At 45.4% G+C, this 19,820-nt stretch overlaps 1 protein-coding gene and 1 pseudogene across 5 annotated transcripts in view; both read left to right on the top strand.

Annotated features, from left to right (window-relative positions):
* LOC145543175 (RAD52 motif-containing protein 1-like) overlaps nt 1–19,820 on the top strand; it is a 211,682-nt pseudogene that overhangs the window by 32,464 nt on the left and 159,398 nt on the right. The gene's annotated exons all lie outside the window — the stretch shown is intronic.
* Nucleotides 221–17,862, top strand: LOC145543177 (Golgi SNAP receptor complex member 2-like). 4 transcript variants are annotated; one of them, XR_014080525.1, is made up of 7 exons: nt 221–298; nt 8,941–9,005; nt 10,662–10,770; nt 11,749–11,885; nt 14,613–14,753; nt 15,919–15,973; nt 16,541–17,862. XR_014080525.1 is itself a non-coding variant. In XM_081583843.1 (5 exons), exons 2-5 carry the CDS (start codon nt 8,966–8,968, stop codon nt 14,796–14,798), a joined length of 492 nt encoding a protein of 163 aa, XP_081439969.1. In that variant the 5' UTR covers nt 221–298; nt 8,941–8,965; the 3' UTR covers nt 14,799–14,989. The 4 variants fall into 4 exon arrangements, 1 of the variants encoding a protein (XP_081439969.1); XR_014080524.1 differs by having other exon boundaries at nt 15,862–15,973; XR_014080526.1 differs by lacking the exon at nt 16,541–17,862 and adding an exon at nt 16,052–16,483.

Below are 19,820 nucleotides of genomic sequence, written 5' to 3'. Positions count from 1 at the left end.
ACCAATGCCTGACTCAATGCTGCAGACAGCCTCTTGCCAAAACCTATACCTCCTCGTCCCTCATCTGAGGCAGAACCTCTGATTACACTTAGCCTTCTTCAGGCCTCTTTACTCGTTCCCCTTCTCCTTTCTCGCAGCCGCCACCAGGGTGGCGCCCGTTGGGACAGCCCTAGCGGGCCGGGAGGAGGGTCCTGCGACCGGAAGCCGGAAGGCGGGCTGTGAGGACGTGTTCCGTGGAAGCCGGAGCGGGACCCGGCGGGGCCGGCAACCTGGAGCCGCTGTACCAGCAAACGCACAAGTGAGGGACGCGTCGGGCACGGGCTGGGACGAAGCCAGGCTGGGCGAGCCCTAGTCCCCTGGGCTAGGGCCTCGGGCGTCCGCCAGAATGGAGGCCTAGTCTTTCCGTCCGGGGGCTGCCGTGGGGACCAGTTCGGAAGGGCTCAGTCTTTGGCCGTGATGCCCAGGTCTGCGGCGGCCGGAGGGTCCGACCTGGTGCCCGGCGACATTGGGCCGAATGCCTTCCGGGATCTCCGAGGCCGTGACTAGCTACTGGGAGACTAGTTGAAGGGAAAGTCTCACATTGTCCAGCTCCAGCCAACTCTGGTCCGCATTGCTAGAACCGGTGGGGACTGAGGGCCCCTGCACATAGGCGTTTACCGTTTAGTTGGAGAGCCAGGGTGTGCGAAAAAAAGTCTAACATGGGGCACCATAAGATGGAAGGTAAATGAGCATTACCAACAGGATCTCCTTAAGCAGTTTAAAAGGATCCATCACTGGGCTAAGGTCGTCAGAAAACGTTTAATTAATGACTCACAGCTCCTAAATGGTATCAGTCCTTAGTCTTGATTGGCCCGAACCTTGTTGCTGCTACGCTGTGGTTTTTATTTTCTCTTTTAGTCTGATTTCGGTTTACACTAAAAGAGCATATTTTTCTGATAAAAGAAGTTGCTCAGAATGTCTGGTTCCAGGTTACCTTGAAGGAAGTTGAATTTTGGTTTAGCTTCTCATAAAATTCCTTGGTATCCTTATTCATACTGCCCTGCATTTTTGGAGCTTGCCGAAATATGTAATTGAATAGGGAAATAAGATCATACCTATCCTGTTTGGGGGGAAAATTGTTTATGAGTTACCTTTTATTATGGTCAAACATAAATAACATCAAGTTTACCTTTTTAAAGCTAACCATTTAATTTTTAATTATGTTTCCAGTATCATGTAATTTACTATTTAAAGTGATCATTTCTAAGCGTACAGCTCAGTGGCATTATAGCACAGTCACAGAGTTGTGTAACCATCATTATCTATTTCCTGAACTTTTTCATTATCCCAAACAGAATCTCATGTACCCATTAAGCGGTACTTCCCCAATTCTCCCCGGGTCCCTGGTAACCTGCTCTACTTTCTGTTTCTGAATTTTCCTGTTCTAGATATCTCATGTAAGTAGAATAATCTGTTTGTCCTTTTGTGCCTGCCTTATTTCACTCAGCGTAAGGTTTCCGAGGTTCATCTGTGTCATAGCATGTATCTGTTGTTCCTTTTATGGCTGTATAATATTCTTTTGCAGAGTTACACACACACACACACACTATGTTTTGTTATCCATTCCTCTACTGATGGGCACTTGGGTTGTTTCTACCTTTTGACTATTGTGAATAATACTGCTGAGAACACTGGTGTACAAATGTCTGTATGAGTCTCTGTTTTCAGATTTTTTTGGAATATATACCTACTTATACCTGTCCTATTCTGATACCTTTCAACTTACAGTGTAGTTTTGTGCTGATGAAAATTCTTAAAATCACACCCCCAAGGCCTGGGAAAGAAAGAAAATGGGAACCCACCTCTCTTAATGAATTCACAATAAAAGAAATACTTTAGAGCACTAGAACAAGAGGAAGATGATCCTTTTGTTTCATTTTCTAATTTTGTGTTTCATTTTCTTTTATGTTTCATTAAGTTACTGTTTCATTTTCTACTTTTTACTTTATTGATTCAGTGTTTGGTTTGGGCAGGTGAAAATGTAGAGCCTACTTTGTAATAGTATTGAAATAACAAAATTGGTCTTACACTATTACATGAGCCCTATTCTCATATAAAAATTATAGGAAGGACAGACAAGGGACAAAAACAGACAAGGGACTTTAGAAACTGGATCTGTGAGTCAATTGGAAAAGAAATGAAGCAGGAAATTATGCCCATGTTACTAAGAAAGGACAGATCTTTTATAATAACCAGGCTCAGTGGACTAAGTAGTGCTTTGAAATTGATCTCGTGTACAGTCTCATCTGGTTAGCTAATTTGGTTAAAGGATATTTCTAAGGAGGTTGCACCCCAGTTTACTTATTTATTTATTTTTTGGGCTTAGTTTATTTATTATTATTATTTTTTTATTTGTTTTGCCATACATTGACATGAATCCACCATGGATGTACATGTTTTCCCCTTCCAGAACGCCCCTCCCACCTCCCTCCCCATCCCCTCCCTCCGGGTCATCCCAGTGCCCCAGCCCCGAGCGCCCTGTATCATGCCTTGAACCCGGACTGGCGATTCCGTTTCACATATGATAATTTACATGCTTGAATGCCATTCTCCCATATCATGCTGCCCTCGCCCTCTCCCATAGAGTCCATAATACTGTTCTATTTATCTGTGTCTCTTGATGTCTCACATACAGGGTTATCTTTACCAATTGACTAAATACCGTATATATGTTAGTATACTGTATTGGTGTTTTTCTTTCTGGCTTAGTTCACTCTGTATAATAGGCTCCAGTTGCATCCACCTCATTAGAACTGATTTGAATGTATTCGTTTTAATGGCTGAGTAATATTGTATATGTACCACAGCTTCCTTATCCATTCGTCTACTGCCAGTTTATTTTTAAGAATAATTTTATTTGCAGAGCCTCGTGCTACTTGTTACTGGTGCAGCAGGTAGCTGATCACAGAGTAAACTCGGAAACTCAATTATATGTAAACTTAGAGGAGGAATTCTAAACGGTGTCCCAAAGAAGATTTGTGGAGCATAGATGAACTCCTTACCTATACAGGTCTCCAACGACCTACCCTCAAGCTCTATAGACCCTTAGACTCGATAGCAGAGCTCAGCAGCTTTTCCTGTTGAGAGCCAGATAGTAAATATTTTAGGTCTTACAGGCCATATGGTCTCTGTGGTAGCTCTTCAGCTCTGCTATTATTAGTGCACTAGCAGCCTTTAGGCAGTGTGTAAACAAATGGATGTGATTGTATTCCAGTAAAACTTTATTTACAGAAACAGACAAGGGACAAGATTTGACCAGCCACTGCTAGGCCTTCGACTATGTAGTCATTCATTTATTCAGTGAATATTGATTGAGCACCTGCTATGTGTTAGGCACTGTTCCCAGTGCAGACAGTACAGCCCTGCCCTCAGGAAATTGACTTTGTTTTGTGCTGCAGTATATTCATCATCATCATTATGATTATTATTATTGGTGCAGTATGTTCTGATCTGCCTCCTTTCCCCTCAGGGACTGAAACAGGACTGAGGATTCTGGTTCTAGACCTCATCACCTTGTTTTCCTCACCTTTAAAACAAAAGTTTGGGGCTGATTAAACTGTAAGTCTCCTTTCAATTCCATAACACTGGTGATTGAGTGTCTTAAAAAGGAAACAGAATCCTGTGCATATCTGCAGTTAACTTTTGGAGTTGCAGAAATTAATGATTGCAGCTGAACTGATACAACAATAACTGAACATATTAATTTTACTGAAGCTTTGAACCCAGTTTGTGGTTATCTCTTGCTGTGTCCCTGAAAGTACATTGGAATTACATCAGCATTTTAAAGTTGCATATCTTGAAAATGCCTGGACATTGGGGGAAAAAACAGATGAAAAGCAGGCTAAACATTTTACACTTAAATAATACTGTGTTAGGGTGAACTTTATAGTGGCGCTAATAGCCAGGCTTCTATTTTTGAGATCCCAGTGCTTGTAAAGGTGCCCATATTTGTCCAAGATCATTCAGTGCACTGGACCTTATTATCACTAGAGATCCTGATTCAGTAGGTTTGGAGCACAAGAAGCTCTATTTTTAACAAGCTCTCCAGGTGATTTTGATGAACAGCTGGGTTTAAAGACTGTTACCTTATCTCAAGACCAGTTTTTCCTTTTTTTTTTTTTTTTGATTTTGCTTTCTGATGAGAGGCTAAATATAGTGAAGGCAAAGTGGGTGAGGTGAAAGTGCCCAGATGGTTCCGCTACTTCTAAATAAAGCAAGCAAAGCAAAAACAACAGACTTCCCTAACCCTGTGTGGGTTACCGCAGCAGTGTCATATTGCCTTTGGATCTATGACCCCTTAAATAATTATGTTTATCAGTGCCCCATTTTAGAGTTGAGGACACTAAGGCACCAAGGAGTTAAATGAACTTGTTCATTGCCCCTCAGCTACTGCATAGTGGAACTCAAACTTCAGCTCAGATCTTTTAACTCTAAAACCCTGTTTCCTGCTCAAGTCAGGCAGAAGCAGCATGTGTGCAAAGTGGGTGTATATGATGGGGGTTGGGTAGTTCCATGGACTTAAAAAATTTTTTTTTTTTTATTTGGTTGTGCTGGCTCTTAGTCGTGGCACGTGGGCTCTTCGATCTTCGTTGCTGCATGTAAACTCTGAGTTGCGGCCTGTGGGATCTAGTTACCTGGCCAGGAATCAAACTCCGGCCTCCTGCATTGGGGAGCACAGCATCTTAGCCACTGGACTACCAGGCAAGTCCCTGTATGGACTTTTGAAAAGCAGTTCTGTTTTAAAATTCTTCCTAGGGACCTCCCTGGTGGTCCGATGGTTTAGAGTCTGCCTTGCGATGCAGGGGTTGTGGGTTTGATCCCTGGTCAGGGAACTAAGATGCCACGTGCTGTGGAGCAACTAAGCCCACGCTGCATAACTGGAAGGTCCGTGAGCCCATGCAACCAAGACTCGACGCAGCCAAATAAATAAGTAAGTTTTATTTAAAAGAAAATTCTTCTAGATCTTCTACAGACATTTTCTGAAAAAAGCTCTGCAACATGGACACCTGTTTATTTGCTACTAGGTCTCTGCTTGGTTATGTTTTCACCCACGCCCACCATGAACCCCCTACTAGTCAGGGCTAGGACTTCTGATTTCTAGTGTGCACACTCCCATGTCAGAGTTGCATATCAACTGTTCCTTATTGGCTTCAAATGTGTTGTCTGAATTCCCAGTTCCCTGTAAAAACAGATTTGCCACTTGGCATATAGTAGTTCTCACAATGCCATTCATCCTTGCTCTGTTGTTTTCATTTATTTCCTCGCACCTGGCATGTGGAGATTGGTATCACTTTATTGGCTCTTTTCTAGTTCATGTAAAGCAAAAAGAGATTGGTTGGAAAAAGTCATGTTTCGCTGCAATTTAATATCCATTTTCGCTTAGAAAGTAGTAAAAACCAGCTGATGAATGTTATAGGGTTCTGTGGGTATTGACACCATCTCTCCTGCTGCTGTCGTGGAATTTAAGAATTGAAAGTGACTGGCAAGATCTTCCATTTCAATTCACTTTGGTCAGGAAGACCCTTTATAAAGCTCAAGACAGTTCATGTACTCTGTGTGTAAACATGCCAGAGCCCTTTTTTTTGCCTCTTTTTCGAAATTTTGTTCTCAGTTTTTTCCCTCTGTGTTCAGCTGACATTTGTCATCTTGAAATTTGTACCCTTTGGTTCTGGGGCTCCCTTAAGGGGGCTTCCCCGGTGGCTCCATGGTAAAGAATCTGCCTGCAGTGCAGGAGATGTGGGTTCAATCCCTGGATCAGGAAGATCCCCTGGAGGAGGGCATGGTAACCCACTCCAGTATTCTTGCCTGGGAAATCTCACGGACAGGGAAGCATGGCAGGTTATAGTCCATTGGATCGCAGAGAGTTAGACACGACTAAAGCAACTGAGCACGCATGCCCGCACTCCCTTAAGGAGCAGCAACAGAGAACAAGCCCACTCCTCTTGCTGTCATCTCGAGATACTTGAAGAGCCCCAGCTGCCCCATTTTAGTGTAGTTGTTTTTTCCTTTCTTTTCTCAAAGGATTATTATCACTAGCTTTTTTGACTTCCTCTTTGCAACTTGACTTCTAAACTTTCCCAGTCATCTTGTTCATCTCCCATTGGGGGAAATCTTGACTTGGTAGGGTTTCTTGAGCAAATGACTCAAACCTGAATGCCATTCTGTGTTGTGCATTTGACTTTTTAAAAAAATCTTAAAACGCTTTTTATCCCCGACAGATTTTATTGTATTCAGTTCAGTTCAGTCCCTCAGTTGTGTCCGACTCTTTGCGACCCCACGAACCGCAGCACGCCAGGCCTCCCTGTCCATCACCAACTCCCGGAGTTGACTCAGACTCATGCCCATTGGGTCGGTGATGCCATCCACCCATCTCATCCTCTGTCCACCCATCTCATCCTCTGTCGTCCCCTTCTCCTCCTGCCCTCAATCTTTCCCAGCATCAGGGTCTTTTCAAATGAGGCAGCTCTTGGCATCAGGTGGCCCAAGTATTGGAGTTTCAGCTTCAACATCAGTCCTTCCAATGAACACCCAGGACTGATCTCCTTTAGGATGGACTGGTTGGATCTCCTTGCAGTCCAAGGGACTCTCAAAAGTCTTCTCCAACACCACAGTCTAAGTGAAAAACGTTTCCTTTGCTTTGTGATTCAATATCCTAACCAGTCACTGGAGTGCAGAGTTTTGTGCAAATTTCATAATCATAAGTTGATTTTTTAAAAAATACCAGAACAGAACACAGAGCCAAAGGCAGTCCTGTGATAGAACCTGGAAATCTTCCCCAGGACCCCTTGGGTACTCTTGTTATGCCTGCCAAGGGTCCCTCATCCCTAAAGTTTAAAATATTTGTCAGTCACACGGGAGAAATGTGATGTTATTACTTTCAATATGCATTTTCCTGATTACTAGAAGAGTGTTTCTTCATATATTTTTTGTCCATTTGGATTTCCTTTTCTGTCAGTTGCCCTTTACCCATTTTAAAAATTGTTTTGTTTTGACTTTTCCTATTGATTTGTAGTAGTTCCTTATACATTCAAACATATTCCTTTGTTATCTGCTGCGGGTGGCTTCCAGTCTCTGCCTTTTTTTTTTTTTTTTCAGGTGTGCTTTGGTGTAAAAAGGTTTTGTTTTTGTTTTTTAATGTGGTCAGATCTGTCAGTCTTTTCTTTTGTGGGGCTTGAGGGGTAGCTTTGGTTTTTGTCTTGTTTAAGAAATCCTTATTTAGCCTGAAGTTATAATATGCACGCCTTGAGTTTATCTTTGTGTGTTATACAAGGTGTCTTTTTTTCACATGGTTAACGAACTGAGCCATCAGCATTTATTGTAGTCCGTTCCTTTCCCGCTTCCATTAGAGATTTGCCTCACTGCCCACATCCAGGCCTTCAGGAAAGTCCTCGTTCTCTTTTCCATCAGCACTGCCCTTCCGTGCTCTCTAGCTGTTTTCATCATTACCCTGATCCAGATATCAGTTTCTTCAAGTTGCTGTCCTACATCTGCCTCCATATCTCCATGTGTCTCCATTCTAAAGCATCTGGACTTACCTTCCTGAAGTAGCGACCTCGTCCCGCAGACTCTAGGAGTGATTTCTAGTTGCCTGTCAGGACCTTGGGTCTTGCCCAGGAACCTCTGAGGGTCTGCCCTTGCTTCTGGAGCCATGGGTCATGTTTTGAGACCGCAGGGAAGCCCTGGAAAAGACTTGAGGCAAGTTCAAACCAAATTTGGGCTTCTGGCTTGCATTGATAAATTTGGGGTCACAGTTTGTGGTGCTCACGATGGAGGATGGTTGTTGACATTTCTTCAAGGCCTGAAGATGATAGAAGAGCTCATAGGCCCGCTCCTGTGACTCTCTGTGAAGAGACCAGAAGCCCCAGGAGGCGTTTGTTGGGGTAGGATAAAAACATCCCCAGGATTTATCACAGAGGGCTGCTCAGAAGGGCTCAGAGGGTGACTTTGGCTAAGCCCTGGGAAGCCATTGGGAAGTGCCCTGGGCCTGATGTCAGGACCGGCCAGAGGCCCCGGGTACAGTGCTGTGTTTCCAAATTGCCTCCTATTGCCAAGGAAAGAGGTTTACCAAACAGGAGATCCCTGTCTCTCTGGGCCTTCCTCTGATGGCTCCCTCCCACTAATCCACCTCCTGCCCTTCTCCCCTCTCACCCCAACTCTCAAGCAGGCCAGCCTGCTGGTCACTCATGTGACAGGCCTTGCAGGCCTTTTTGCACGTCATTTTCTCCACATTTTCCTTTACCAAATCACATTTCGAACTCCCTTTGCCCACAGAGCTGCCCGCAGCTCAGTCTCCTGTTGTCTTTGCCTTTGCATAGCACTGCTGCTCAGAGCTTTCTTTTTGTTTACGCTTGTGTGTGTTAGTGTTCTCTTAAATCTTCTTGGGACTTTTCGCATCTATCTGGCCTGTCATTCCGAATTATACTGTTTCTCAAGGACAAGAATTCTCTCTCTCTTGCCCTTTGACTCTCTCTGGTACAGAGCAGCGCTCAGCACATTGGGTCAAAGAACAGAGAGTGGGATTGGCTGGGTCCACATCGAGGTTTATCACTTGGTGTGTGACCTTGAACAAGTTACATAACCTTTCTGGGCTTTGGTTGTCTTATTTACAAAAAGAGGGTGATAATAGTCCTTTCCTCATAGGGTTTTTGACCTTGCAGAACGTCTCAGATGCAGTGAGTGCTCACTGAATGTCGCCTGTCTGCATTGTTTTTAATATTTAACGTTAAAATTTTAGAAACCGTGCCAAAACATGTGACCTGAAGTGCCACATACAAATTTCACAGTTCAGCAACACTGTCCATTTAGATCAGTTCTACGTTAGCATTAGAAAAATTGTCTTTCCTGACCGAAGCACTGTTGATTACGCGTGTCTCACTCATTTCCTCCCTCTCCCTTTGATAGGCAGGTCCATGAAATCCAGTCTCACATGGGACGCCTGGAGACGGCAGACAAGCAGGCTCTGCACTGTGAGTAATTAACTACGCAGACCAGAGTCCTGTCTCTGATGACACGCTGCTAATGGGCTGGGTTTCCTGACTGTGTTTCTGCCTCAGGGGCTGAAGGAGTCAGCGTGGAATGAGTTCTGTTGTGGGGGCGGACAGAAAAACCCGATGGCAGAGTCACTGGTTTCCCTGACCGTGCCCTCTGGAATCCCACAAGTCTTATCCCCCATTACCCCTCCACTCAACCTGACAGGGCCCAATGGGAATGGGAGTACTTGCCTCCATCTGTCTTAATCTAATTACCCCGTCCGTAGAGGAATGTGGTCCATAAAGATTCAGAGATGTTTAACTGAAACTGGGCGTTTCTTCTTGAGCTGAGAATTCTGCAGCTTTCTAGGAGGATTATTCAGAAATGAAGGGCAATATTAATTAGTTCAGTTCCCACACCATGATTTCTTTTGAGAAGAGTGCTGCTATTTGTGTTTTAGTTTCTTTTCTATTATGAGAAAGGGTCCTGAAACTTCCCCGGTAGTCCCTTGGTTAAGATGCCATGTTTCCAACGCAGGGGGCTACTGGTTCGATCCCTGGTCAGGGAACTAAGATCCCACGTGCCGACGTGGTGTGGCCAAAAGAAAGAGAAAAGGTGCTTTTTCTGAGTCTGAGTCTGTAACACAGACACTGCTGGTCCCCCTCCCACCACTGATGCTGTCTCCTCCTGTCACTCCTTGGCTGGCGCCGAGCCCATTCTCCTGTTTTCTCAAGTCTGCTTTCTGCTGCTCCCAAGCACCTCTTCTCTCGGTCCTGTGCCCTGCCTGGTTCTGAGCTGTGTTTGTTAGCTCTGGGCTCCCCGAAGAAGGTGACACTTCTGTCTCTACTGTCACTTCCTTATTGGACACGAGGCAGTCTGGATGCCTTTTTCTGTGCACAGTTTAACTTCTGTCCGTCGACTTTGTTTGGCTTTCCAGCAATCTCGTTGGTACATGATTAGAAATGGAAAAGAGGTCATTTTGACTGTTTAGCAAAGGAGCTAAGGAAAATGACTGTATTTATCATATTATTACCTCTGTGGATTCTTTTCTGGGCCTTCCCTGTTGATATTTTGTCTATTCTGGTGACTCCAGCATCGGCCTACCTATTCTTAAGGGAATGCTTCTCTGTGTTTCACATACTAATCTTTCCCTGTGCGCTTTTTTTTTTAACCTCATTATTTTCTGCAGAGGGTTCATTTGGCAGTCTTTTTACTAGATATTTATAACCCATATCTGGGAATAATCTCAAAGGAAAAGAGGCCTCATTCTATATCAGAAAATACTGCATTTTGCTGAAAATATTTATTTGGACAATCTTTGAATGTTCATTTTATTTTCAAAGGCAGGAAGTTTATTTCTATAGATTTATCTTTAGGTTTTTTTAAAAAAAAATAGCATTGTTATGGTATTAACAACTATATATACGCATATATATGTATATACGCATATATATGTATATATGTAAAAACATTTAGAAAGTCACTTAGTATAATTTGAATTTTTTTCTGTTCTCATCAGTGCATTTTTCTTCTTTTGCAATACATATTTTTGAGTTTATTGGATATAGAAAAAAGACATGTTTGATTTATCATTCTAATTGAAGTTCACTATCTCTTTTCCCAGTAATTATTCTTTTTTCTCTTTTGTGCAGTAGTAGAAAATGAAATCCAAGCAAGCATAGACCAGATATTCAGCCAACTAGAGCATCTGGAGATTTTGTCCAGCAAGGAGCCCCCCAACAAAAGAGAGAATGCCAAACTGTGAGTGCTCTCAGCCTGCCAGGCCTTGCTCCCGGAGAGGTCATCGAGTATTCTGAAAATCCATTTACACGTTGGAAAACTGAGACTATGCAAAGATAAAGTCCCATAAAGACCACAATTCTATTTGCGTAATTCTCCCTCAGAATGAAAAGCCTGTGTTGTACACCACAGGGAATATAGCCAATATTTTATAGTAACGGTAAATGGATTATAACCTTTAAAACTTGTGAATCACCATATTGTATACCTGTAACTTAGGTAATATTGTACATCACCGCTACTTCAGTTAAAAAAAATAATAAAAAGCCTGTGAGGTTAGCAGCTCAGAAGCCTGGTCCTTTCCTTGTTGGTATCATTTTGAAATTTTGCCCCCAGTACTGTTTTTCTGACCAGACCCATGGCCACTTGAAACCTAATGCCACCAGGGAGTTTCACTCTGTTTTTTGGTTCCCATTTCAGTCTTGGGTTGAATTACCTTGCTCTTTATCACTCCATCAGTGTATTTGTAATGAAATACTGATCTAATGTTTGATACACCCCCATGAAATTAAAGCGAAACCACCCTCACCACCTCCACCGCAGCCTCTGTTTCCAAAATGTTTGTGAAACTTCACTGATGCTCTACTCCATAGATGCCCTTGGGCTTCTTGCAGGAGAGCAATATAATCCCTAGAAGGTCAGGAAGAGGTCATCGAACCTGCTTCCTGTCACCTGTTCCCTGTCATGCATCCAGAATCAGAGACCAGCAGATAGTTAAGGAAAGCTGCTGGAATCTCATTTGCTACCATCCTGCTGTAACTACAGGCTCCCTTGTTACTTTCAACATCATTGATCAAATCAGATTATTGGGGCGGGGTGGATAGCTTGGAGGGGTACAGGGGGAAGTAAGGAATTGTCTTTTTCCCTGAAGACGAAGTCCAGCCACCTCCAGTTGTGCTGCTCTGGGCTCCTGGAATTGAATCTCTCGGTCAATTCCAGCCGTGTCGACCAGTTGAAGTACGACGTCCAGCACTTGCAGACTGCTCTTCGAAACTTCCAGCACCGGCGGTATGCACGGGAGCAGCAGGAGAGACAGCGAGAGGAGCTTCTGTCTGGCACCTTCACCACGAACGAACGTAAGCCCAGCGCCTGGGCGGGATCGGCAGGGACTGGGCGGTTGGTCAGAGCTGGAGCTCAGGACTCTTGACGGGAGCCCCCTAGGGGGTTCTGAAGCAGACTGATGGGACGGGAGGAGAGCAACTGGAAGTGATGGCTGACTGCGTTGCCACAGAGACTAGACCTAAACACTGCATGCATCTCTTTTTCTGTCACAAAAACCCTCAGAGGAAGTAGTTAAATTGAAGGACCAGGCAGAGGGGAAAATTACCTGGTTTGACTGGTTGATGCAGAGAAGTGGATTTTCCCATGGTGGAAACATTTTCCTGATCAGATCAAGAAGGATAATTAGAACTTAGACTATTTGTAGTGAGGGCAGCGTTTCAAAGCTGCCTTCGGGCAGTTGCTTCTGTGTGTGTGTGTGTGTGTGTGTGTGCACGCGCATGCGTGCAGTTCCAGTGTTGGATGTGTTAAAATCTTTTTGCATGTGTGTGCACACGCACGCGTGCAGTTCCAGTGTTGGATGCGGTAAAATGTTTTTGCCTCTTGCCAGTGTGTGTGTGTGTATGTGTGTGTAGTTCCAGTGTTGAATGTGTTAAAATGCTTTTGCCCCTAGTCCGAGCGGCAGTTAGGAGGGATTTGTTAGCAAGTATTTCGTTATAGAGGGACTGCTTGACTTGAGCCCGTTTGAAAGTTGCCTGTTGGTTTGCATGTTTGATTTCCTAGGATACCCATGTCCCTGTCCTTTGGGCTCAATGGGACCATTTCTCACACATGGCTGTAGAACATTACTGGCTTTTCCTGTGTCCTGCATAATGTATTCCACCAAATAAGGTGGGTCTCGGGGGCTTTTTGTTTGGTTGGTTTTTTGTTTTCTTATAGAGGTTCATTTTCTAAAGTGGGCTTACGCTTTCTAAGCCCATCCTCAGAACTCAAATCAGTTCCCACTTTGTAGATGTTGAACCCTCTTTGTGGAACCCTGTGTGTGGAACCCTGTGTCCACACATGCAGTAAATTTCTCCAGGTGCTTCAGCATATGCCTACATAGTTTGGTTTCTCTGATGTAAGCAGTCAAGTAGTAATGATTAACAATTCAAAAGGTCAACGAACATGTGTTGGTCGGTAAGCAGAGCCTCTTTTCAAAAGAGTAGGGAGCTATATGACACACTTAAGGTGTTGTGTGGGCTTTGGATAGCTGTGGTTATAGGGCTTTTTTAGGCCAGGGATGATGGCTCCGAATTATTTTACATCTTACCAGCCTAGTGTAATGCTGTGCATACAGTGGGCCCTTAATAAAAATTATCTGGCTGAATGAACTTCTTCCTGGTCTTTTTATGATCATGAGCTATAGTACATTTTTCTGAGAGATAGCAGCCCATCAGCTATACCCAAACACTGGGGTCTTCGCCCACCAAGCATCAGCTTGTGCAGGATGCTATTTAAGGTGCTGAAAGTAAAGTGTATTAAAATTAAAAACCTTGCTCCTACCCCTGAGACACTCCCATGTTAGCAGCAGGGGGATTGAAAATATATACCTGAAAAAAGATTGTGAACTTGAGCAGCGAAGAAAAGGTGATTTAACTTCTTCATGATGACAGAAAGTGGTAAAAGTGCTACTGCTTGGCAGAAGGGTTTGTAATGGTCAGGGAGCTGGAAAGAGGACAGGGCAGTGACTGGTCATGCCATGCATCTGTGCCCTTCCCACTTGCAGGGTGAAAGTGGAGCGCTAGGATTGGTTTTGATGTTTCTCCCTACGGGACAGTTAAAAGGGCGGGCTCTGCACCCAGCACGGGGATTTGTGCCCCGCTGGATGTCTCACTGGCAGGGTCTTACACAAGTCATTCCACCTGTCTGGGCTTCCGTTTCTTCATCTAAAACGAGGATAATACCATAACTACAGCATAAGGTTAGAGTGGGGCCTGACTGAGCTTAGAGTGAAGAGTATGCAAAGTGGAAAGCATTGATCAGTATTAGTTCTTTCCTCCCTTCATTTCTTTATAGACTTTTCCTCCCTGCTCAGGTGGATAGTCGCATTGTGAACACTGTTGGGCCTTTAATAGAAAACAGTCTCTGCTCTCCATAGTCAGTCTGTCTAATCGGAGGGAGGAATAAGCTATAGATGAAATAGCCAAAGGACAAAAGCAAACCTTCCCCACTGCACCAAGGGGAAGCCAGGTAGAGGAACATTTGGAAGAAGTTAGGTTAGTAAGGAGTTAGAGACAACCTTTAGGAGAAGCCCAGCGAGAATAGAGTTTCCAGGACTTCCCTGGGGGTCCAGTGGTTAAGACTTCGCCTTCCAGTGCAGCAGGAGTGAGTTCGATCCCTCACTGGGGAGCTAAGATCCCGCATACCCCGCGGCCAAAAAAAACAAAGCATGAAACAGAAGCAATATTGTAACAAATTCAATAAAAGACTTTAAAAATGGTCCACATCAAAAAGTAAAATAAAAAGCTTTTTCCTGAGTTGGGGGAATGATGCGGAGGAGGCAGGGACGAACAGACTTGTGTGGTGGAACCCATTTGGAGACTGAGAAGTCAGAGAATTGCACTTCCTCTGAGTGAACAGAGGCCGCCACAGATCTCCGCTTTGCTTTTTAGTCTCCGTCAGGGTCCTTTGATTCCTGCACCATTTCCTCTGGCAGTTCTTCCAGCTTGACCTTGACCAAGAGGCAGAGTGGTCAGTTGAGGTGGGGACACCACGAGCTGAGCAGCAGCGAAGTTAATCAAGTGCCTGCGTTTCTTTCACAGGACTCTGACACCACCATACCAATGGATGAATCACTGCAGTTTAACTCCTCCTTCCAGAAAATTCACCACGGCATGGATGACCTCATTGGAGGCGGGCACAGTATTCTGGAGGGACTGAGGGCCCAGAGACTGACCTTGAAGGTGGGGGCCCTTTGGGGGGTACAGGGAGAAGGCCTTGTGTTTTAACTTTAGCCAGCAGTGTGGGACCTGCATTTACCTTTTGGTCACATAGCCCTGAACTGTGATGCTGTGATGGTGAGACAGAGCCTTTGAGTTTGGGATCCTTTTTGCTGGAAGTGGATTATTATGAGTCCAAAAGTAGCCGAATTCCCTTTGCCAGTAGGTGTTTATTATGTTTACAGTGAACCATATTGTGACATCTCTCAGTATCCGGGTGTTTTTCCATTTCCTGAACTGAACAGAAAGTGACTGCTGCTAGTGAGAGGAAGCAGTAATGGGCCAAGAAATTCTGTGATAGAATTCGCTCTCGGAAGAAGGAAGACATGGCTTTACTTGGCGTCTCTCTTACTCTTGGGTGTTTTCCGTGCGGCCCCTGTGTTGGGCAGTCTTACAGCTGAGACCTCTGTCTTGCAGCAGCTGAAGCCCCCCAGGGGAGGGTCTTAGGGCTGCCCAGGTTGATTGGCAGTGGCTTCTGGAGCACAGGCTAGTGACCCCCAATGACTCGGCTTCATTTTCTCTTTAGTAACAGGTATTCCTAGAAACTCTGTCCCATTGGCTGAGACTCAGACCTCTAGGGAGTGGTTTACAGAAACATGACACAGCCTCTGATGTCAGTCATGATGTTTCAGCCTCAGCCCTTTTCCTGTATCAACCCTGATGGACAGTGGGGTGTGAACTGTGCCTGTTATCAGGGTGTGGTCCCTTGTGCACGGAGCCCTCCCAGCCCCTGAGCTGTGAGAAGCAGTCACTCGGGAGCGTGCGCTTTATCTTAGTTTTTGTTGGACCTCGAGCCTGTCAGCTCTGGAGGACTTCAGTATGTTTCTGAGCATTGCCTACCACCTTTACCTGGCAGGAGGTCAGGCAGGCCTCGAGTGACACTTATCTTGGCGATGGTCACAGTGCTTCAGACAGTCTGGAAGCGTGGTCTCTGACAGCTCCACCTGCATCCCCTTTCAGGACAGCCACCTGCAGTCATCTAAACTGATGTGTGTGTGTGTTTAGTTGCTCAGTCATGTCTGACTCTCTGTGACCCCATGAACTGTAGCCCACCAGTCTCCTCTGTCCACAGTTTTTTTTCAGGCAAGAATACTGGAGTGGGTTGTCATTTCCTCATTTCCTCCTCCAGGGGATCTTCCCGACCAGGAATCGAACCCGCATCTCCTCTGTCTCCTGTATTGCAGGTAGGTTCTTTACCTGCTGCGCCATCAGGGAACCCCAGTCTAAACTAATACATGAGGGTTAATCCTCCCTTTCTTTAGAAAGCTGCTGGCTTCCTCCCCGTATCTCAGAAAAACAGTCAAACTCTTTTTAGGATGAGGCTCAGCATCAACACTCAACGTCGACCTGGTAGGGCTCAGAGCTTATTGTTAAAGCAAATGTCAGCTTCCTACCGAAGTCTGGTGTCACTGAGGAGCCCAAGCAACTTCTGCCCTAACACTCCCCAGAGATGAAGCTCTGGGAAGCCTGGTGGGTGGGCAGTCAGGGGTTGGAGTGTGAGGTTTCTCATCCGTGTCCTCTGCACATCTACTGTACTGATTCCTTCTACCTGCCCCACTTCTGTCAGGCAAGCTTCTGCCTAAACCATTTGAAAAGAACATAGGAGGAAGCGTGAAGGAACCGGGCCTTGATTTGGGAAAATTTGTGGTAGAAAATGAGTAGCGTTTTTGAAATACATGTTAACTTTCCAGTGATTTTTGAAGTTGATATTTGAATTTCATAGAGTGATGGAATAATCTCTTCTTTCATAGCTAAGCAGAGTCTTGAGTGAGAGTCTAATGCTGATCATCATGTGGCGAAAACATGTCTCTGGTCCCTTCTGGCAGAGATGAAGTTTGACCTGAGAGACTCTTCTCTCGGTTGCCTGTTCCTGTGTTCGCTTAAGAAGTAGATGCGGGACCTTAGGTTAGATGCCCCCATACAAATACAGTGGGTGACGTCTAAGTAAGTTGAGGTCTGCCCAGCATTCATCTGTTACTTCATAGAAAATTGAATATGCTTAAAAATGAACATTAGCAGGGAGGAAGGGCAGCCTGGGTGGTACGGACTGTTGGTTTAGGAATAAAATACCCTTTGGGTGGTGGGCGGTGACATTTATATATGAGGTTTTAGGTCGTCGTGTTGGTGTCTGGCAGCTGTGTTTCTGTGGTTCCGTCTTGCCTGCTTCAGGCCCTCTCATGAACATGGACATAAGCTCTGCTCAGCAGAATTCCTGAGGTGTCTTCTCTACAGCGTGCACAGACTGATAGCAAGCAATTTAGAGCCAGGGAGCAGAGAAAAAGTTTCTTTGATGTTGCCTTTTATTTTTTAATATGAAAAGTGAAAGTGTTAGTTGCTCAGTCGTGTCCGACTCTTTGCAACCCCATGGACTGTAGCTCACCAGGCTTCTCTGTCCGTGGACAAGAAGACTGGAGTGAGTCGCCATTCCTTCTCCAGAGCATCTTCCCAGCCCAGGGATCGAACCCGGGTCTCCCGTATTGCAGGCCAATTCTTTACCATCTGAGCCACCAGGGAAACCCATTTTTTCTTTTTAAATATAAAATATTCTAATTTAGAACTTCTTTATGGAGGTATGATGTGCATTCACTGAGGTGTACAGATCTTAACTTGTATAGGTCATGGAATTTTGACAAATGCCTACATACACCTTTGTAACTCTCCCTGCTGTCAAGACTAGACCGTTTTCATCACCCCTGAAAGAGCCCTTGTTCCCTTTCCAGGTTAGTCTGCTCCTGCCCGCCCCTCCACCCCAGGCAGCCACTCTTCTTGTTTCATCATATATTAGTTTTGACTGTTACTGAACTTAATGTAGATGTTCGCATTACTCTCGGGAGTGTGCCTCCTTCCTCTCGGGAGTGTTCCAGGCTCTTTCATGTCGTTACATGGTGTCGTCGGGTCCTTTTTGCGCAGGAGTATCTCATTGTGCACAGAACATACACTGTTAATCCATCCTCTTGTTGAAATGCACCTGGATTATTTCCAGTTTGGGGATATTCTCCTGTTTTCTTCTAGAAGGTTATAGTTTTAGCTTGTATGTTTAACTTTATGATGAAATTTTTGTGTATAATATGAATCAATGGTCATTTTTTAACACACGTTCTTACGCATTATACATATGGACATATACGTATGAAATGAAGTGTTGGTCGCTCAGTTGTGCCCAACTCTTTGCGACCCCATGGACTGCAGCCCATCAGGTTCCTCTGTCCATGGGATTTTCCAGGCAAGGATACTGGAGTGGGTTGCCATTTCCTTCTCCAGGGGATCTTCCCAGACCAGGGATGGAACGTGTGTCCCTCTGCATTGGCAGGCAGACTCTTAACCACTGGACCACCAGGGAAGACCCTGGCTTCCACTTTACAAATGGAAACTAAGGCACAGAGGAAACTAAGGAAAACTAAGGCACAGAGAGGTTGAGTTACTTCCCCAGAGTCACAGGGCTAGGAAGCAGGGTGACTAGGATTTCAAAGACCAGTCCGGGACTTCTTTTCTGAACCCAGGATCCCCAGAGACCTGGCCCCTCAAACTTGGGCAGCCTTTGTTGGAAGATCTTTCCCTGCCCAGCGATGGGGAGTAGGGGGAAGGCATTGGAGAACTAGACCCCTTCTCGATCCAGCACCCCACGCCCCAGCCTCAGGATTCGGATCTAGTCCTGCTTTTCCCCCAGAGCGTGAGGCTTCCTCTTACGTAACTAAGTGTGCCCGCCCCCGAGGTTTATAGAAGAGAACTCTGGTAAACACACTGCAGGACATCAGGGCTTCGGGAGAACTGAGATGGACAGAAAATGAGATCCCACCCTCCACTCCTTCCCAGGACCCCACTCACACTTGCTGTTTTCCTCTTTGGGGCTTGAGCCTGGCTTTGTGTGTCCCCACTTGTGCACGGGGGCATGCCCGCCATGGAGGGCACAAATGAGCACGTTGGTAGGCATGTCTTCGTGGTCCTTTTTCTTCTTTACAGTGAGAAAATCCTGCAAAGCTTGCCCACTAAGGCTTTCCTTTTTCAGCGAATTCAGGAAACTTAACCCTTAAATCCCCTCCTCTTGCCCCAGTCGTAGATCCGTTTCATTAGAGGGAAGTTCTTGTAGTCGTTCGCTCCAACTTGGTCAGCCAGAAAACTAAGTTTCAGTGTCCCTCCTGGAACTACCGTTTTCCGGTCATTTGGGTTTTCCACGAATGCCTGCAGCTCTCTGAACCACATTCTCCAGGCCATCTCGTCACGCTGGGCTCCAGGCACCTGTGCTACAAAAAGCTACATACTCAGGCTGCCCCCATCACTCAAGGCCGCTCTCCCCAGATCAGGCCTGCCTATCACCTCAAGCCATCAACAGAACGTTCTCCACATTGTGGATCAATTGGAGCCACCCAAATTTGATCCATCCAAAAGTATGGATCAAAACTATTTATAAACTATCCTTTATAAATAGTTTCTGGCCCCTAGCCTCTACTGGACTGGCCTAATTGGATGAACTTGAACTCTCCCAGGTCTGAGATGGGGTGGTGGGGTGGGGGTGGGTGGGAAGGTGACACATCCTGATGTTGATGACTGTGGTTACACAGGAGGGCTCAGGAACCAGGAAGGTACTGGGTCCTTCATAATCAATGAGCATCTACGCTTTTGTTGAGATACCCTGCCCTCCCCCAAACTCGTATGGAACTGGTATTGAAGACATGATGTAGTGTGCCCTATACGTGTGTGTGTGCTAAGTTGCTTCAGTCATGCCCTATACATCTCTTCCCAAAGCCAAGTAAGGCTTCAGTCCCCTTCCATCTCATTCATCTTTACTTCCACACATGGTCAAAGGGAGAAGAGAGAGACAAATCAACTAGAGCCCTCCCCTCAAATCTTCCAAGCACCAGGGTGCCTGAGTCGGGCTGGCACTAGGGTCCAGGGGGATACATGGGCCACAAAGCCCAGATTTCTCTCCTTCTGTCCCCCTGGCCCCAGGCTCAGTTCTTCCCCAGACCAGACGCTTGCAGACGGTAGAGCTGCTCGTGCCCCCTTGGCCGGTGAGTGCCAAGGTTCTAACTG

The sequence above is a fragment of the Giraffa tippelskirchi genome, chromosome 3, assembly GCF_054371585.1.
Source record: "Giraffa tippelskirchi isolate mGirTip1 chromosome 3, T2T-mGirTip1v1.2.pri, whole genome shotgun sequence".
Lineage (NCBI taxonomy): Eukaryota > Metazoa > Chordata > Mammalia > Artiodactyla > Giraffidae > Giraffa > Giraffa tippelskirchi.
The sequence above is the reverse complement of the archived record's forward strand: the minus strand, read 5'-3'. Positions and strand labels throughout refer to the sequence as shown.